The 18,996-nt window shown below is 38.8% G+C and overlaps 1 protein-coding gene across 1 annotated transcript in view; it reads left to right on the forward strand.

The window, feature by feature from the left end:
- The first annotated feature begins 1,123 nt into the window (after positions 1-1,123).
- MTPN (myotrophin) overlaps positions 1,124-18,996 on the forward strand; it is a 47,339-nt gene continuing 29,466 nt past the window's right edge. The window contains exon 1 of the mRNA XM_062590028.1: positions 1,124-1,483. Coding sequence (XP_062446012.1) covers positions 1,412-1,483 — 72 coding nt within the window. The 5' untranslated portion in view covers positions 1,124-1,411. The remainder of the gene's footprint in view (positions 1,484-18,996) is intronic.

Here is an 18,996-nt window from a genome sequence, read left to right on the forward strand (position 1 = left end):
TTGCAAGGAACATGCTATTCTATTTCATTTGAATACCATTTAGTCCTCATCAAAAATCTGTAAAGCTCTACATATTTATCATTTCTGTGGTTCTGAAGTACAAAGAGAGTAACACAGAAGGAGTCATGAGCCATACGGCACTGTTCTCCTTCTCTCTCCCTCCCCCAAAATTGCAGATTTTGGAGAGTTACATGGTGGAGTGCTCCCTCTTTCCCACTAATGATAGTATTACTACTTTTAAGAAGTACTTGTACTTTTTCACATTGTTGCCTTAGTGCGTACAGTCCAAGCAGTCAGTCCTAGCTCCAAGGGTGTGCAGGATGATGCCTGCCATGCGGACAAAGCACAGCAGCTGCCTGTCAGAAGTCACGCCGGAGGCACCTAGCACTCCTCAGGCTGCATATCCCACACACAATACATGTGGTTTCAAAAAAACCGCAAAGCAAGCGCAAGATGCCATCCTTTTACTAGCATGTACTCCCTGCTATGTATCACTGGGCATGTTGCAGAAGTACTGTGATCATCACTCACAGCATGCCCAGCACCCCTGGTTTTGAGAAGAGACACCTCAACCCTTAGCTCCTTGGGTGTGAGTTTGGCCGCAGGGGCCCGCCACCTTCCTGGCCTCAGCGCGCCCTGCTGCACTGCCCCCACGCACACGCGCCTCTTCCGTACAGCCGCTTCAGGCACCGCGTGCTGCCAAAACAGGGCTTTCTCAGCCTGAATTTCAAACGGCTCCGCCCTCACCCCGCGGCAAGCTTAACGGCCCTCTGGGCGGGGCAGCGGGACGGTTGGCGAGCCACGGCGCAGGCCCCGTCGCCATGGCAACCTCCGGGCAGCCGGGGGCGGGGCGAGGCCGAGAGGAGAGCAGCGCGCATGCGCCACTCCCTTTTTCCCCCCTGCCCCCCCCAACCCCGGCCTCCTGCATTCCCTTCGCGCCCCTCCCCCCCCCGCCGCTTCCCACCGTATCTCGGGAACGGAGGGACGCTGAGGTGGGCGCAGGCGCAGCAGCGCTCCGGCGGTAGCCCGCGGGCAGCGCATGCGCACCGCGGCCCGCTTCCCCGCGTGGGTGTCTCGCTACGGTGGGCAGCGGACCACGGCGGGGGGGGGGGGGGGAGGGGGAGCCGCTGAATGAAAACCGGAAGCGGAAGCGCCGCGCGCAAGTAAACCGCTTTTCCTTCAGTTAGGCGGATTCCGCTGCGCTGCCGCGGCGCTGAGCCCTAACGGCCGTAACTGCCGCCGGCTTCTGCCCTGCCCTGCCCAGCCCGGCCCGGCCCGGCCCTGCCCAGCCACCGGAGCCAGCGGCCGCCGCACGGGGGAGGGGTTACTGCCCGCCGCCCTCGCGCTGCGGAGCTCTTCCTGGGCCGTCACCGTCTCTCTCGCCCGCCCGCGCCTCTGCCCGGAGGCCGCGATGTCTGACAAGGAGTTCATGTGGGCCCTCAAAAATGGAGACTTGGACGAGGTGAAGGACTATGTGGCCAAGGTAGGCGGCGGGCGCGGCGAGGGCCTCGGCCGGGCGGAGTTGGGCGAGGCGGCGTCGGCCTGGTGGGTGGTGTGGCGCAGGGTTTCGTGGAGGCAAGAGACCCTCAGGATCTGCGACCTGCTTGGGGAGAGCCTTTGCGTCGCCACTGTGAGCTTTTTTGCGGTGGTGAGACTCTGGGCAAGAGGACATACTTCCCTTCCCCCTGTGGCAGCCCTCTCAGTTACTGCGTGCTTCCTCCTTTTCTCCCGCTTTGCCCTGCGCCTCCCTCTGCCTCCCATCGACCCTCTTACATGCTGCTGAAGATATTATAATAAGTCTAGTACACAGAGCTTTGTGGCCCGAGTAGCCAGTGTCCTAGTCCTGTCTAGCTAATCTTCTGTATAAAGGCATGTGTGGCCTTGGTTAGTTATCCTCCCTCCCTGTGCCTCAGGGCTCATCCTTAATAGGGTGATGCTAAGCTACCAGGTGTGTTGAGGCTTAATTCATTAACCTTCCGTGAAGTGTTTTGAGATCCTGTTAAGGCAAGTGCTAAAGGAACAGTAGACACTTGTGTAATAAACCTTTAGATACTCTGTAGTATTTGCAGGCTAGATTCTGTCCTCATTTGCCTTCAGTTGTCAATGAGGTTTGTGGGAAAAGTGCCTGTATGTGACAGCCAGATTCTGCTTCAGTGAATCCTTAGTGTTCAGGAGTATTGTCTAGAAAGTGTTATGACCGAATAGAGGCTCACAAGATTTTGGAGGCTATATGTAATTTAGCTATACTTATTTAAACCTTGAACAACTTAATGATTGTCTTTGGGAGCTTAAGGTATTGACAGGTGCTGACATATTTTGCTGTGATGATTTAAATTCTTCCTACTCCAGTTGTCAGCTTTGCTTGAAAGTAACCCAAACTTACAGTGCTCTTGGCAGAAAGAAATGTGTGTGAGTACTTCCAGCTGCTTTAGTACAAAGTCCAGCAGCTTAGCTTGAATAGTCTTCTCTGACAGTTTCAGCTAAGCTGCTGGACTTTGCATCAAAGTGGCTGCCTGCTCACATGCTCTGTTCTGTCCATGAAATGCTTTAGGTAATAACTGGGAATATTAATGTTATCCCACTTCAACCATTTTTTAATGAGCATGTACTTACGTCTTGCACTATTCCTCTTCAAGGAAGTTGGATGCTACACTGGTTTGTTTTTATTTCCTGTCAGTCTTGGGCCTCCAGAATCTTTCAGCAGATAGTGTAGATTGTTACTGCAGCTTTTGTAGAATTCTGTGTATCTAGAAAGCTCAGTACACATAGCAATTAACAGATTCTTGTCTATCATTTTCTGAGACAAACTCTAACAGTAACTATCTTGAATTAATTTGTATCTACAAGATCACCAGAGTACTAGTTACACAGATTTATCATATTTCCACCCTTCCTCAGTGGCTCTTGCAATATCTCTGCAATAGATGCAGCAAGTGAGTTTTTGTGAGCACACTTACTCTACTTCAGTGCAAAGTTAAATACTTAGTTCAATTTGCTGTTGAAAGTGGCTTGAGCAAGCCTGGCTGATACTATAGTGAAGAAGGTGAAGGCATCTGCTAACTGCACTAATGAGGTAGAAACTTTTACAAGAGTCTGTTGCATCCAATGAACCAACGGGGAATTTAGAATAGAAGAGCCACTAAAACAAATGAGAAATCAGAGGTTTCCAGAAATCAGAAGAAATCTAGCATTTTATGAAGATGCAGCCTTCAAGATATGCAAGACTGCCTACAACATTTCATAAGAGGAAATTTCTACTAGTGCAGTTTGTATAATTCTGGTGAAGTCACTGAATGCTAAATCATAACTGGAACAGGCAGTTAGCAAGGAGCAAAAGCTTTATACCTGATAAGCAAGACAGTCAAAACAACACACAGAATGGAGAAGAAAATACTTTTCTGAGAACTGGAACTATCAAAGCACTGATTGCCTTCACATTTAACTTAAGAAACAAGGTACAGGTTCCAGCTGAGGCTTTTCCTACAGTGAGTGGATCTGGAGAGTTCTCTTTCCCTTACTCAATGCATATTTCCCTGTTGTCTGGTAAAGCAGAAGCTCACTCTCTTACTCGTTTCCTCCCTGCAAGATCTCCCTTCTAGTTCATTTATTTTCAGCAAACTGACTGTGGGAAGTCACAGCTTCTCTTCACTTGTGCTGTCATAATCTACAACGGTTTTATCTTTTTTTCCACTTCAGGTTTGGTTAGTAGGTACCAAGAAATCTAGCTAATTGGATCAGTTGGAGAACCTTATTTCAATCATCAGGTGAAACCCACAGTACAATGTAGAAATCTTTCTTTTCAATGGTTGATCTGTGCTCTTAAGTTAGAGAGAGAGTTTCTGCTACTTCAGTGGTTTTTGGACGAGGGAAGGGTAGAGAGGTAGAAGGCAGAGTCTCAATTTCCTTTTTTTTTTTTTTCCTGTTAAGAGATTTTTGCCTTATTTTGAAGATGCTTTCTTCAGAAAAATCGTCATTCACATAAACATAGCTATGTGTGTTGGCAATGAGATAGACAAATGTCAAATGTTATTTGTTGCTTCAGAACTGAGATCTTGGTGCTGTCAGTGTATGGGTTTGGAAGACATGGCTGGCTTCTATTTGATTAAAAATATGAAAGGTTATTTCTACCATTTGAATAGTCCTGTAAGGCTTCTTTCTTTTCAATAAAAGCATCTTAGTCTCAATATTTCTCAATTTGTAATTTTGTCAAGTTTTTTTTCTATGTTAAGTGTTTTACTTAAGTACTGAAGTTGTAGTTTAAGACTAGTTGTTTAAAAAATAGATGACACCATATTTATAACAACTCAATAAAAAGTGATTTTTGCTGTTTGCTTTCTTTAATGTCTTCCTTTTGAATATAGACAGCATATGTTGCCCTCAGAAGTGTTTTTGCAAGGCTGAGTTTAAAGTAATTCTTCACTCTTCCCACATACATCCACTGAAATTCTTAAAATTCTGCAAGAAAGAAGAAGCTTTCATAGCAATAGATGAAACAAATACGCAGTCAGATGAGTTAGGAGGACCCATGCAGAACTGGAAAATTTGCTTCCCTCAGAGAGGGAATGGGGTTTAAAAAGTGCTGTTTGAAAGAACAGCAGAGTCTGTTAAACCTGCAGAATGTTTATTAACATGCGTGGTATTCACTTCTTTCTTCTTTCTCCTCCTTCCCCAGTGGAATGAGATAAAATGTATAATTGCTTATAAAGACTTTTCTGTCAACAGAAGTACATGTAATGTTTCCAGCTAGCTGTAGATTTCTCAGGCTAAGTGTAATTCCTGTTCAGTCACTAAGCACAAAGATTTTTGGCAAGATAAACTCGGTTTTGTATGAAAAAGGTAACAATAAATTTTTGACTTGGAGTAATTGCATCTCCCCTAGCTTAACTGAGAATACTTTTTCATGAGCTGCTGTAATCTTCTACGTTATTGCCTTCTAAACATACCACAGGTTACAGTTATATTTGCAAATCAACTAGACTAATACTATATGTAGATTAAACACTCTGCCAAACTGAAAGTAACAGATTTTTAGTGCTGGACAGGAAGTTAGGGGGATGGTTGCCTATGAGAGAAATGTGGTTAGAAAATAAGTCTGATATTATGTTTACCTGTTGGGCATTTCTGGTGATGATTCTTTGTTGTTGTTTGTTTGTTTGTTTTTTATTATTAAGGCTAGAGGAGCTTCAGTGACTTGGACTAGAAAACAGAGCAATTGCTTAGCATTCTTCACAAAATTGTGGTAACTGCTAAAAGACTTGAAGTTCTTTGGGGCATATTGTTATTTGTGTGGACATACTGAGAAATGAGGAAAACTTCACTACTGCAGAACTAAGTGGAGGGTCTGAAGCAAAAAACATGATTTTGAAGTACTACTTTTCCCTCCCAAAAAGGGATAGCAATCAGAGATATTGCTGAAGTCTCTGAGCATTGTGGAAGAGAAGACAATTAAATTTGTCTAGGACAAAAGTGATAAGCAAGGAGAAAATAAGTAGAAATGGATGTCTTTAACTTCTTGGAGTAATATATTTTCTTTTGCATGTTCATAGAAATCATTTCTACTCCTTCAGGAACAAACTAAATGAAAATAAACACTGAAGTCAGCATTATAGATAGGTGGATTACTTGAGTTACAGATTAACCATACCGTGGATATATTGACATCCCAGTTAGCTCAGTATGTAGTCTGATGAAGTGTGGTTCATGATTATGGCCTATATTGGTATCTGGATTGTCTTGCAAACGGAAACATTTTTTTTTTTTTGATCTAATGTATGCCTGAAAGCCTTACTGGATTATAATGCTGTATAAATGCACCTCTGAGGTTGTGCAGGAGCATATCAGGACTAGCACTGACCTGAAGCTGCTGGACTGAGGCCGTTCAGGTATCCTGTGTTGTAGCTTTCCAGTGTTCTGTTAAAGAAAAACCCTTACAATACAATATTACTTGAAGTGTTCCAAGCCTTGCATTATTTTGATTTGATCACTCTTGAGTGTACTCAAGTGTGATCTCTTGAGACGTAGTTTTACTACTTATCTCTACTTAAACTTCATCTTAAATTTACATTTTATTGATTATGAAACAAAAGGGTTGCTTACAACTGAATAACCGTGAAGGGGTGGGGAAGATAAACTTTTAGTCTGTTAAACACATAACTGCTGTGAGTATTTAAGTAAAATGCTTTGAATATACTAGAACAGTATGGGAGCTGCTCTTTTGTAGTGGGTAAGGTAAGATCCGAGGTAGCTGAAAAACACCTTTGCAAGATGGCTAATAAATTCCCCAATCTGATTCAAGAGGATGTATGGCAAAGAAGAGCTCACAAATGTTGTTAGTTCATGCATCACTTCCTTGAATAATTATACAAGGAAAGCATGGGATAGTAAACTCACTTGCTACCAAGAGCAGCAGTCTGGGCGTGTGTGCAGAGGCCCTTCTGCTTTACTGGAAACTGCCTAATGAGAACTGATGAGTTCTATATTATTTAGTTCTTAATTCTACAAGGCTATATGTCAGCTATTACTGTCTATGTGTAGGAAATATATAGAGTTCTGGAGCGCTTTCGATAAGATACGCAGGACTTTATGAAAGGCTGAACAGTGATGTTGGTGTCCTTTTTTAAGGTTGCATATGCTATCCCTGCTGAATTTTAATTGATAAGACAACACTAGCAGGAAGAATAGGACAAACATCAGAAGGGTCTTCCTGACTTGGCATAGAATGGATCAGCCAAGCAAAGTTACAGATTTTGAAAAGTGTTTTCCAAGGAGGAATATGATCTGTTAAATTGTAAACCTGATGTGGTGCTGGAATGTATAAATCATTGACTGAACAAGCATGCCAGTGTTCTCAAGTCTGTCCATTCTATGAAGATACAGATGTAATCGATTCTTTGAAATATTTATATAAGCTCTTTCCATTCCAAATGTAATTAAAATTCGTGATAGGATTGATCATGAATCTGTGATTTTAAATGCAGTAATTCTTTCCTGAGATGTTGGTGCCTGGCCTAAGATCATTTTGTTGTTCACTTGGCCTCTGCACTCCATCTCTGGGGATTTAAGAGATTGCCTATGCATGTGACTCTTGATATGTTTGAGGGTGGTTTTATTTTTCCACCTAAATAAAAAATTAGGCTCACTAATTAGGCGTATGTATGTATTTTATTTTTGTTTTATTATATGTAATTAGGCTTACATATTTACTTCTCTTTGGGCTGTTCTAATAGTACTGTTCTGCTTATCCTGTATTTAAGTAGCTTTCTTCAAAACAACAGAGGATGATCAAAATTAAGCTTTAGTAAAATGCTGAACTTAAAATTCTGTTGTTAAGTCTAACATATTCCGTTACCCAAATCAAAAGAGAATTATCTCTGCAGTGGTGATATCCTGTTTCATCTGAGTTAATCTTTAGAATATACATCACTAAGTGCTACAGTACAAGCAAGATTAGGAGTGTTATAAATAACCAGCAGTGAACTCAATGCTATGAGAGAATACTTAGATCTAGTACTGTTCCTTTTATTGTCATCTTTTTTTCTTACTTCTGTCTTCCCTCCTGTATTAATTTTCTTTACTACATTTGTGTTCCAAATCTGACTCTTGTTTTTTGGTTCTCTTAAAGTTACTCTTGACTTTGGCATAAAGAAGATGAGTTAAGCTTTCTGCAAATCCAAAAGAATAGTTCTGCAGTGGTTTTTACTTTATCTCTATCTGGAAAAATATGTGGAAAACTTCTGTGAAGGTTGTGCACTTGAAAGTTGAATTGTGTACCATGAAATTAGTGAGTCATTCAAGCCATATAAATAAAACTGATTGAATAGATCTTGTAGTGGTGTCAGAGTGCATAAGTAAGGGAAATATCTGAACAAGTCACAATAGTCTGAACAATTTATATATGTTAATTTTAAAGGAGCTTATCCTTAGCTGTTAAGGAATCAAAACAAGGAGGTCAAACATTCTACCTGAGTTCATGCAGAACGTCTCAAGTCCAAAAAACTGGAAGATTAAAAAGCACTGCGAAGATGTAGGTGGAAGGTCAGAATAAGAAATTGGGGAAGATACAGTAAGCCATGGGATGTGTATAATCGTATTTCCTTTTTTATATACATTCCTGGATGAATGTTCTTAACAGTTTTTTTTACTACTAGCAAAATTACTTATGCTACTTTGAGTTTCTGGGTAAGTTTCCAGACAAAAGTGTGAGAAGTCACTTTTTAAATTTTTTATATGTACCTAATTTTCAGTTTCAAATCTTAAGGTTTGCAATAAGATATTCTTGACCTTTCTTTTCCTGCTAGCAAGAGCTCCTTCTTGAATGTTGCATCTGCCTGCCAGTACAATTCTGTGGAAAGAAAAGCTGTCATTTGGGTGGCTAGATCTCATATTGCTGGCACAAAAGTGATAACAGGAGTTAAGTGCCAGTAAATGACCAGTCCATTATATAACAATTATTTTTCATACATATTACAATATCAACTGTTCTAAACAATTAGTTATTTTTTACTTTAGCTTTTTTTAAGACAGGGCAGGTGCAGCTTAAAATGGTATGGTTCATATCAAAAAGTTTGAGCTTCTGGTGGGATGTTGGAGGTTGAGTTGGCTCTTTTTGTTTTCTTATTATTGGAAACTGATGCCAAAGCTACCAATGATAAATCCCTCAATCAAATTCCAGAGAAAGGAGGGAAACAGTAGTTCTGTTTAAAGGACTAATTGTGTTCCTGTCTCAGACAGTGAAGGCTCTGACTTGGAAAGAAGTCAGTATTAGTGTGTCCTGAATAAACCACAGTTCTTGTCTTGATTGTCAATTTGACTGGGATGTACTTGTGTAGAGGTTGAGGAGGGGGATGATAATCTGATGTTATTCTGAAAACACTTGAAATCCTGATGAGATAGGGTAGGGAGGGAAAGAGGAGCTTGATCCTGTAAATTCAGTATCATAATGTGTATGCGCATGAACATGGCTTTAAAGTAGCGTGGAGAACTTAGTTTTTGGTGCTTATTAGTGTTTTGGCTGTTTTTACAGACTTAATGTTCTTTTATCAATTTTTTAATTTTTTAAAAAATCTGTTATTTTGTGCAGATAGGCAATACACTAAGGGTTATTCTATTTTTCTGAAGAAACAACCTCCTTTTAGTTTTCTTGCTGCATCAAGAGTTATACTGTGGTCTAGATTTTCATCTTTGCTTATATAAGTTGCCGTCTGCTTCACTGGTTACAGGCGAAAGGAGAAATGGTGAAATCATTTTATTTGGCCTTCAGCTCAGGGTAATTGAGCACAGTGGCTAATAGACTAACAGACCAAAACATTACTAAAAAGGTATTCTGGAGATTTGTCTGTTATACTTCCATATAAATGTTCAAAGAACACTGTAATATTAATCTAATTATGGAGTCAGTTTATAAAACAGAATTGTACGCTCAAAGATTCTTATGAGCCAAGATCAAGTCTTGGTAGTTATTGTTGGAGGATTCAGTATTTTCTTTCCCAAAACTTCAATATTTTATGAACTTTCACAGAATTGTCATCTACAAAGTAGCGATTGGAATCAAGGGGGAGGAATTGAGCTGTAAGACCATTTGAGACAAAAATCTAGAGAACAATTCATGAAACAGAAACAAATTATTTTTAAAGGCAATCTACAGGTCATCAGTGATCTGTTGCTACTGTGAATGCAAATACCATAAGCAATAAATGTTTAAACAGGGATTTGTATGATTGTTCAAGAATTCTTTCAATATTCAAATTGGGTAATACAATTGGCAGGAGGAGGTTTCAGGTCTTTTATATAAGGAAAGGGTCTCTTCCAGTTTCTTTGGAGTGAGATCTGCATTTGTATACTTGGTAATTCATAAGCATGCCCAGAGTACATCTGCTTTTTTTTTTTTTTAAGCAGAATTATTTTCATTCAAGTGAGATTTGATGGAAGCATCATATTTCTTGGATTACAGACTTCTCCATACCTTCAATAATAATCATTATTATTGGTTTGGAGCAAGTAATTCGTTGGTTAAAGTAGGGTATTTGCCTTGGTTTCGAAAAACTTAATGTGGCTTGTAATGAAGCATTTATCTGTTACATGTACTTATTTGGAGATAGTAACTCAAGAGTAAATAAGCTTCATTTCAAAGCTTTTATTTTAAAAGAATTCATAAAAGTGAAATATTTCTTTAATTAGAGTATAAAATAAAATATGTTTTAACTCAGATCTTGGGGCAAACTAGCAAAATCTATAGTTGCCAAAGCATTTTGGATTCTAAATCCTGGTGAAACTTGAAGAAATTTACTCTTGTAGATGGTCTAGTATCTATTCTGATGTATTTTAGTGGAAGTATTACTGTGAAACTGAATACTTTATGTATTTACAAAGCCATTCTAAGTTAATATGTATGTTATCAAAGTATATACTGTTGAGGTTTGTTTCTGAGTCTGGTAAGGCATACAGTATTTACTTTGTGATTTTAAGGAATAGCTTTTCTGCTCAAGTTTTAGTTTCATGTTTTGTTTTTGTATGATTCTGTATATGCAGATTGCTTCAGCATGACCAGAAAAATCTATATTAAAGCTGAGAAATTCTGAAGACTTGTCATTAATACTGCTATAGATATTTTATATCATATGTGTCACCATGTGGTGAAAATCTAAACTCAGCATATGGAAAAAAATAAAATCTCTTAGTCTGATTCAAAAACATACTTAAGAAAAGCTAAGGTGTGAGAGAACAATTAATCTTGTCTTGGGTATATTCTTTGTTTAGGTACTAGAGATACCCACTTAAAATGCTTAGCTCCAATTATAAAATTTCATATCTCTTTAAAAACTATAGCAGTAACTTTTGTATGGCATTGTACGTACTCATCTCTATTCTCGCATAGCTTTAGTATATAGTTACATAAATGGAACCTTAGTTTTGAGGATTGTTTATTATCATATTTTTGGTCAGACTGAGCGGTTCAAAGCTGGTATCAGTGGACAAAATGTATTGAGAATTTTAATGATTTTTTGTTGTTGTTTTTTGTTTTGGTGCTCTTGAAATTTCCAAAAATGTTGTCATTCAGAGTTAGCCACTAAGTGCAGATTAGATCATCATTACTCTTATTCCTTACTGACCTGGCCAGCTTTTGGACCAGTGATCTAAAGATGGAAACAGTCTGAATCCTATTACCAAACCTTTCTATAGTTTTATCCATGAACTTAATATTTTACCTTAATACAAACGTACTGGCACCAAAGAAGGTCAAGTATATAGTGTAGTGCATTCTATCTGTACAAATATTCTTTCAGATTTCTGTGACCAGCAGATTAAACATACGAAGTTTGAGCTTGTGTGAAACTGCTGGAGCAGGTGTTAACATTTGGTAGGAGATTGTTCTGTTTTGATAATGGTATCTGTTATTGACTTGTGCATAACAAAAAGCAAATCACTGAGATCTCAGCTGGTTCTTGCTTTAAGTATGGCTGACTTCCATTGTTTAGCGATCATTTGGCATCTAGGCGGAATATTCTCTGCTTAATAAGCCCTTGGAGGGTAAATGATCTGAACTGGATGAAAATGCAACAGTGTAAGTCGCTTCTGGAGGAAAAACTCTCTCAAGGCCAGGTTGGTGGTGCCAGCAGAAATGGACACTGCACTGTGTTCAATGAATGCAATACTTCATGTTCACTCCAGAGAGATGTGTTAGTTTTATGTCAGGTTAAGGTGAACAGCAATTAGATCTGATTGTAATTCCTTAAGATTTAACTGTTAGATTATTTTATTTTTTGTTATGCTCTGAATACCCAGTCAGGTCTGACAGACAAGCCCTGGTACTATAATTAATGCATTTTAAACTAACACCAAATTCTAGTAATTCTTCTAAGAGACAGTTTAGAAAGTGCATCTGATCATCAGCTGTTCATTCACAGTCCAGCCTGTTTAACACACTAAAATTCAACAACTAAACTAGTACTTTCACAGATGACTAGTGGTAGACATATATTCTTTGCTGTGGATGGCATCCCATAGGCACCTGCTCCTGCCCTTTTGTTAGAAGTAGTAACACTCTGCAGCAGCTTATTCTGTCAGACTAGTCCCAGAAATTAGTGCCATAACTGTGAGTTTTTGCCCAGCCCTGGAGATGCCAGTGTTGGGCCAAAAATTGAAATAGGAGATAAATTCATGAGGATTGAGAGAAGCTAGAAAGCTGGTCCTACATTCCTACTCTTTTACTTTTTGATGAAAATAATGAATGATTTGTACTACTTCTTCCTTTAGTCTTAAACCATTGGACTTAGGAAGGGAGGAGGCAGAGGGAAAGCAACTGCTTTCAGTGATGCACACATTTGACACTTCTAATGCCAGGATGGTTGCACAGGTTTCTAGAATCTTTTGCTGGAAAACGGAGTTTTCTTTTTTGTTCTATAGAACAACTCATGTATCAGGTTTATTTGTCTCTAAAAATGCTGATACAACAACTGAAACACAGATAGCTGTTACTCAGTTTGCTTAGCAGTTTGCTTCTGGATTCATATTCTCTCAACTGAGACAAAGGACTTCAGACTACACTTGATTACAGTGTAAAAATGGAGATTTGTTTACCACTAAGCACTAAAACAGAAGAGTAAGCTTGTTAAGTACCTTGTTGTTGGCTTAAACAGAAGTGCAGGTATGTTTAAAATATTCTGAAAGGCCGTTATAAATGGCAAGATAGTGTTCATAATTCTTTAACTTGTGTGGAGCAAATGTTGGTGTTATTGTTAAAAGCTAAGGTTTATATCAAAAAGTTACATACTTCTGTGAGAAAGTAGATTTGGATTTTAACATACACAGGCATCTATATCTGTCTGCCCTTGTTTTAGAAGTTCCTGCAAAATATCTGCTAGAGAGACTCTTTCTACCATCAGAGCAGATATCTTTTCTGTTAAACAGATCTTTTCTGGGGAATGTTATGTTGAAATTCTTTGAATAGCCTTTTTTCCTTCTCTTAAATACTGAAGCCAAGGTAAATGTAGCAAATTAAGCTAATAGGAAAGAATAGACATGGATCTAGAGCAGCAGTAAAGATTTTGTTTGCTGGTGATGCCTGATGCCTCTCCCAGAAATATACTTAACTTTCTGTATGCCAGAAGTTCACTTCTGAACTTCTGCCTACTTGATTTCCCTTTTTGATCATCTTTAACAGGATTGCTCAGAGGCTTTTGCTGTTTGTTTGTTTCAGTAAGACATAATGGAAGGTGTAAAGACATCTTGTCCTGAATATCCCACAAAATGTACAGGGGAGGAACAAGGCAGCTGAGAGAAAATTCTTTGTGCCAGGTTACAGAATTTAAAGGAGGAAAAAGTGACAGTGGCAGGAAGGCATTATTTAGTATCTTCTGTTGTAAACACACAGGAAAACAGTAGAAAGGCTTAACTAATGCATCTACTTTCCATCTTTAAAACAAACAAGAAGTTCTAGATTTTCTAAAACTTTGTAAGTGACAAATCTAGGTCACTTGCTTCCTCTTCCATTGTCCACAGGCAACTGTGGTCCATTCAGACCACAGTTGGCAAACCACTGGAATGGCCAGCATTTGCTTAATCAGAAACTACCATGAGTAGCTTGTCTGATGCAGGCTGAATAAGACAGACCTGTATTAATTTATTAAGCAGGGTGGAAGTAAGTCATTTTTTGAAAATATGGAGAACTTGAATGAAAACTTGGATCCTGCACAAGATTGTAGCAGTTGTCATGGGAAATTGTCTACTTGTTGATTTCTTAGCATTTGCAGGAATCATAAAAACAATGTACAAGTTACAATGCTTAATCTCTTTTCCTTTCTCCTCTTAGGGCTTAATTCAGCCTTTGAGTTATTAGTTACTTAAATATTCAACATGTTCTAGTTTCCACTTTCGTTCCTAGGCTGAAGATTGCACAGGGACAAAAGGATCATTTTGCTTATGACTCGGATAGAAAAACTTTAGACTTGATAGTCCTTGCTGAGCAGAATATAAAAGAAACTATATATAATCTTTAGGGCTCTTGTGTGTTGTTTCCTGAGTAGTACTTGCAAAGTAATTGGGTTGAGTGGAAATGTGGAATTATGTTTTTAAGCTACTTTGCCTAGTTCTTAGTTTTGCAACAACTGAAGTATGTCAAAGGTTTCTTTTTTTCCCTTCTGCCCTTATGGGAAAAGTGTTTAAAACACATTTAACAGTATATTGCACTGGTTCTTGTTATCAGCTGGCTGTTAGAATTATTAGAAACAAGAAGGAAAATAAAAAATTACTGAAAACAGCTTATGTAATCTGCCATGAAATACCCTGAAGTTGAACAACTAAAAAAAAAAAAAAAAAAAAAAAAGCTCCCTTGTCTGAAATACTAGACCAATGTCTCAATTATTTCCTATAAAATATCTCCTATTTTGCATTAAAACAGCTAATGTGAAGGTATGTCTGCTAGTAGTATGTTAAAACAGAGTTAATTTCGTTAATGGAGGCAAATATTTAACCTCTCTGCTCTATCCAGCAGCAACTGTTTCAGACTAGTACTCCAGTTACCCTGAGAAAATTTTTAGAGTGAATTATATGAACAACTTGGAAAAAGATTAATTCATGGTTGCTGCTACTCCAAGGTGTTTTGAGGCAGGAAAAAAAAATGTGTTAATTTAACACCTAGAAAGTAGAAATAAGTTCTGGGGGCAAAGCCATTAGGCTTGAATTATTGAATTCATTTTAAGGGTTTTTCTATCAGTAATTTACAAGCACCTGTGAAAGTGCCAGTGTCGATTTTGGCTAAATCAGTTTACATCGTGACAGTGATGGCAACTACTGTTTTAAAGCCAAAGCTGCTATTAGACCCTGTGTCTATTCCATAGGGAGGGGAAACAGAATTTGACTACAGTGCCTTTTAGGAAGACTGGAATGTTGTGGGATCACTGAATTGAAGGCACGAAGTGCAGACTGAGCAAATACTTTTATATAATGAATGCTGTACTTGATTTAGTGTTCTATAACAGTAACATTTCCTCAATGTGTTTTACAGAAATACATGTTTTAACTTGAAGTTAGATTTGTAGAAATCTGTTATTTTTTTCAACATTTAACATCATGTGAATCAGTTCATTGGAAGTCGTTAAGTAGGCACTGAGGTTACACTATTGGATGTGTGCAGTCACTCTAGAAGCAGGCAGAGAAGGAGATCCAAAGGACTGTCCATCAGGTCATATGAGGATTCTGAGTTTTCTGTACATAGTTAAGTCCAAGGAATATTTCAATAGTGGGAAGACTGAGGTAGTAACACTTAAGCTTTTGATTGTAAACCTAAGTTCATTTTTTTTTGTGCTGGCAAAAATATTTTTTTTTGTCTCTGAACTCATAACATTCAAATTTACTTTCGCTCGAGCGTGTAACTGTAAACTAGGGTATCTGAGGCTAGAATTCTGTGCTTAAGCAATTGATTGGTGGCAGAGGGATCCAGGAGAGTTGAGCTAAATACTTTTTCTATGATGAAAAATCAGATTTTTTTGGACATGATTTGAATATAAATGATACAATACTACAGCCTTTCTCAAGTGAAGAAGGTTAAGGTGTTTCAAGGGCCTTTCTTTGTGTCCTGGGATGCGCTAAGTATGGGAAATGCTGAGAGTATTTTCCATGGCTGTTACAGGTCTCCCAAGTCGCATACTTTGATGAATCTGTAACCAATACACAGAGCTATGCTGAAGGCAGAAGCAGTAATGGGCTACTGGAAGGAATGTAGAAACATTGCACAAACTTGCAGGGGTGGAATTGAGCCAAAGTTCAGCTGGAGTTGAAATGAGTGAAGAATCTGAAGGGCAGTAAGAAGGACTTCTATAAGTATATTGATAACAAAAGGAAGGCTAAGGAAGATGTAGGCCTGCTGCAAAGTGGGCAAAGGACACACGTAATAACAGAACGATAAATTACACAGAAAAGGACTTTTTTGCCTCTGTTCTCATTGGTAGGGCTTCCCCTTGGGCATTCTGTGGCCTTCAGACCTACCAGGGCAGTCTGAACTAATGAAGCACTACCCGCAACAGTAGAAGACAGTTGAAGAGCACCTTAAGCAAGTGAGACACATGCAAGTCCAAGGGATCAGATGGGATGAATCTGAGGGTGCTGAGGGACCCGGCTGATGCGAGGCTATCCTCTGTCATCTTTGAAAGGTCATAGTGACTCAAGGAATGTTCCTTGTGACTAGAGCTAGGCAAACCTTGCATCCATCTTTAAGAAAGGTGAGGAGGAAGATCTGAGGACTTGTAGGTTAGTCAGCCTAACCTCCATCTCTGGGAAAGTTATGGAGCAAATCCTCCTGGAAGCCAGGATCATGTTTCATGAAGGAGAGGAGAAGGTGACTGAGCAACCAACATGGGTTTTCCAAGGGCAAATCATGCCTAACCACCCTGATGGTATTCTGTGATTAAATGACTGGCTTAGCAAATGAGGGGAGAGCAGTGGATGTTGTACACCTTCATTTTAGCGAGGCCTTTGACTTAGTCTCTCACTCTATCCTTATAGCTAAGTTGGTGAAATAAGGACTGTAGAAGTAGACTGTAAGGTTGGTGGAAAATTGGTTCAGCTGTTAGGCTCCAAGGGTTGTAACCAGCAACGCAACATCCAAGTGAGACCTAGTTACCAGTGGCATTTATTAGGAATTGATACTGGCAGTACTGCATAACGTCTTTATTCATAGACTTGAATAATGGGATGTCTTTCCTACTTTGAACAGTGGGGTAGCGTTCACTCTTTAGCAAAGTTTGCAGGTGATAACAAACTGAGGGAGTAATCAGCACGCTGGAGGACAAGGCTGCTATCTGCTAGTCAGAGGAACTGACAGTCTGGAGGAATGTGCTAACAGGAACCTGGTGAATTTCAGCAAACAAATGCAGAGTCCTGCAGTGGGAAGGGAAAATCCCACGTGCATCATCTGTGCAAGCAGGGATTAACTGGTTAGGTACAACTTTGCAGAAAAGAACTCTGGAGTCCTGATGGACAAGTTGCAGTTAAGTAAGTGTCCCTTTACATTGTTGAAGTCCAGCAGCATACCACTGTATGCTACTGTATACTACTGTATTAGCAAAAACATATCTAGTAGGCTTAGAGAAATATTTTCCTTTTCCTAACACTTCTGAGGCTGCATCTGAGTACTGTGCCCAGTTTAGGGCTCCTTAGTACAAGAAAGATATTGCTGCACTGGAGTGAGTTCAGAGAAGGTAGTCACCAAGACTGTTAGAATGCTGGAGCATATAATATACAAGGAGACACTGGTATTTCTTCCCCTTTTTTTCCTCTTCTTAAGGCTAGATTCTTTCTGTACAAATGGAAGGGTATAGAAAATATGAAGGGAGGCTCTTAGAGGTGCACAGTAAAAGGATAAGAAGTAGCAGTATAATTTGGAATATGGAAAATTCAGGTTAGAGATGAGAGAGAAAAATCTTGACTGTGAGGATGATCAAACACTGGGAAACATTTCCTAGAGAGTCTGTGGAATCCTCTGTCCTTGAAGATGTACAAAATTCAGCCGAGCAACCTGATCTAAATAGATCTACTTGAAGCAGAAGTTGGACTAAATAACCTCCAGAGCGCCTCTTCAGATGCAGTTGTTCTGTAATTCCATTAATCTGTAAATTCAGAGGCTTGTAGTATTGAAGTGTCTTTCTATTTTTAGACTATTAGTCAGGTCTCAAGAAATGTGGTATTTGAGTTTGCCCTTGCTACCTCCAGCCAGATTTTTGAGCCGTGGATTAGTTTACCTCATCTTATTTTTTTTATTTATTTTTATTTTTTTTTACTCAATAGCTAACAGTAAGACCAAGTCTTTTGTTAGGTATTATATTCTTAAACTCAGTGACTTTAGAAATTACAGAATGTTTGATCCCAGAATTCCTGAGGAATAGGATTGTTCTGTTTCAAGAAGAGCAGATTCTTACTCAAGATGAATACATCTAGAACAGATGATGCTCAGCAGATTCACCTATTTGCTCTCGAATGTTTATCCTGGCCTAAAATATAGGGGCGATCTCATTTATTTTTACATCACACACATAAAAGTAGAAAATACCGCTAGCATCTTGCATAAAGAAAGATTACGATGTGATCTTTCAGCTGTGAAGGCATACACACATTTTTGTGTGACAACAAAAATGAAATGTAAAATACTAGATCTTACCTTTCTCATTCATTCACAGTATTTGCCTTGTTGTTCCTACACTGTGGAACATTAGTATACTAATGCTCAATTGCTGCTGCTTTCCACAAGAGGTCACCTCTGTTGTCATAACTACTATTGGGGGTATCAATGCTTATTTAGCTAGCATATACTGGGGGTGTGCGTGTGTGTATTTTACAGAAATCAACAAACAAGACATATTAAATGTTTTCATTTTTTCCTTTTATTGGTAAGTATAAAAACATAGCTTGAATTTTTTACTGATGTATGATGTAAATCTTAACATGTTAAAGAATCAGAGGAAGGTATTAAAGTAAAATAAAACATGTATTTTTCTTCCATTAAGCATGCTAATCAAACTTGAAATGTTTGGGAGGAGAGAGTTTATGGTTAACCCTCTAAATTGGTGTTTTCAGTTTCTGCATACCAGTTCTTAAAATCAGAAAACCACTGTTTGTCTAAATATTCCTGTTTGCTGTAGCTTTCTTGCTCTAGGTTTGTACAATGAGATTGATTGGAAGTACTTTTGATGAACTATATCTCACTGAATCTTTTTGTTGAACTTTAAATCAAATTTAGCCAGTGTGAACAAAGGCTTGTGGAAAGACAGTAAAATACAAAATGTTTTGGAAGTAGTATTCTCAATAACTATCTCAATAGTCCAGATAGCTCATCCTTAAGATTTAACTTTTTCTTTACAGAGGAAGGAACTTCACTCTTCACCTTTCCTATTTAAAATATATCCATAAAGTTACACTGCTTTCTTTAGAATGTCAAAGTTACCTAATAGTCTATAAAAATAGTCATCTTTGGTATGCAAAAAGATTAGACTAATGCAACAGACCATA

The sequence above is a fragment of the Rhea pennata genome, chromosome 1 (assembly GCF_028389875.1).
Source record: "Rhea pennata isolate bPtePen1 chromosome 1, bPtePen1.pri, whole genome shotgun sequence".
In the NCBI taxonomy this organism is placed as follows: Eukaryota; Metazoa; Chordata; class Aves; order Rheiformes; family Rheidae; genus Rhea; species Rhea pennata.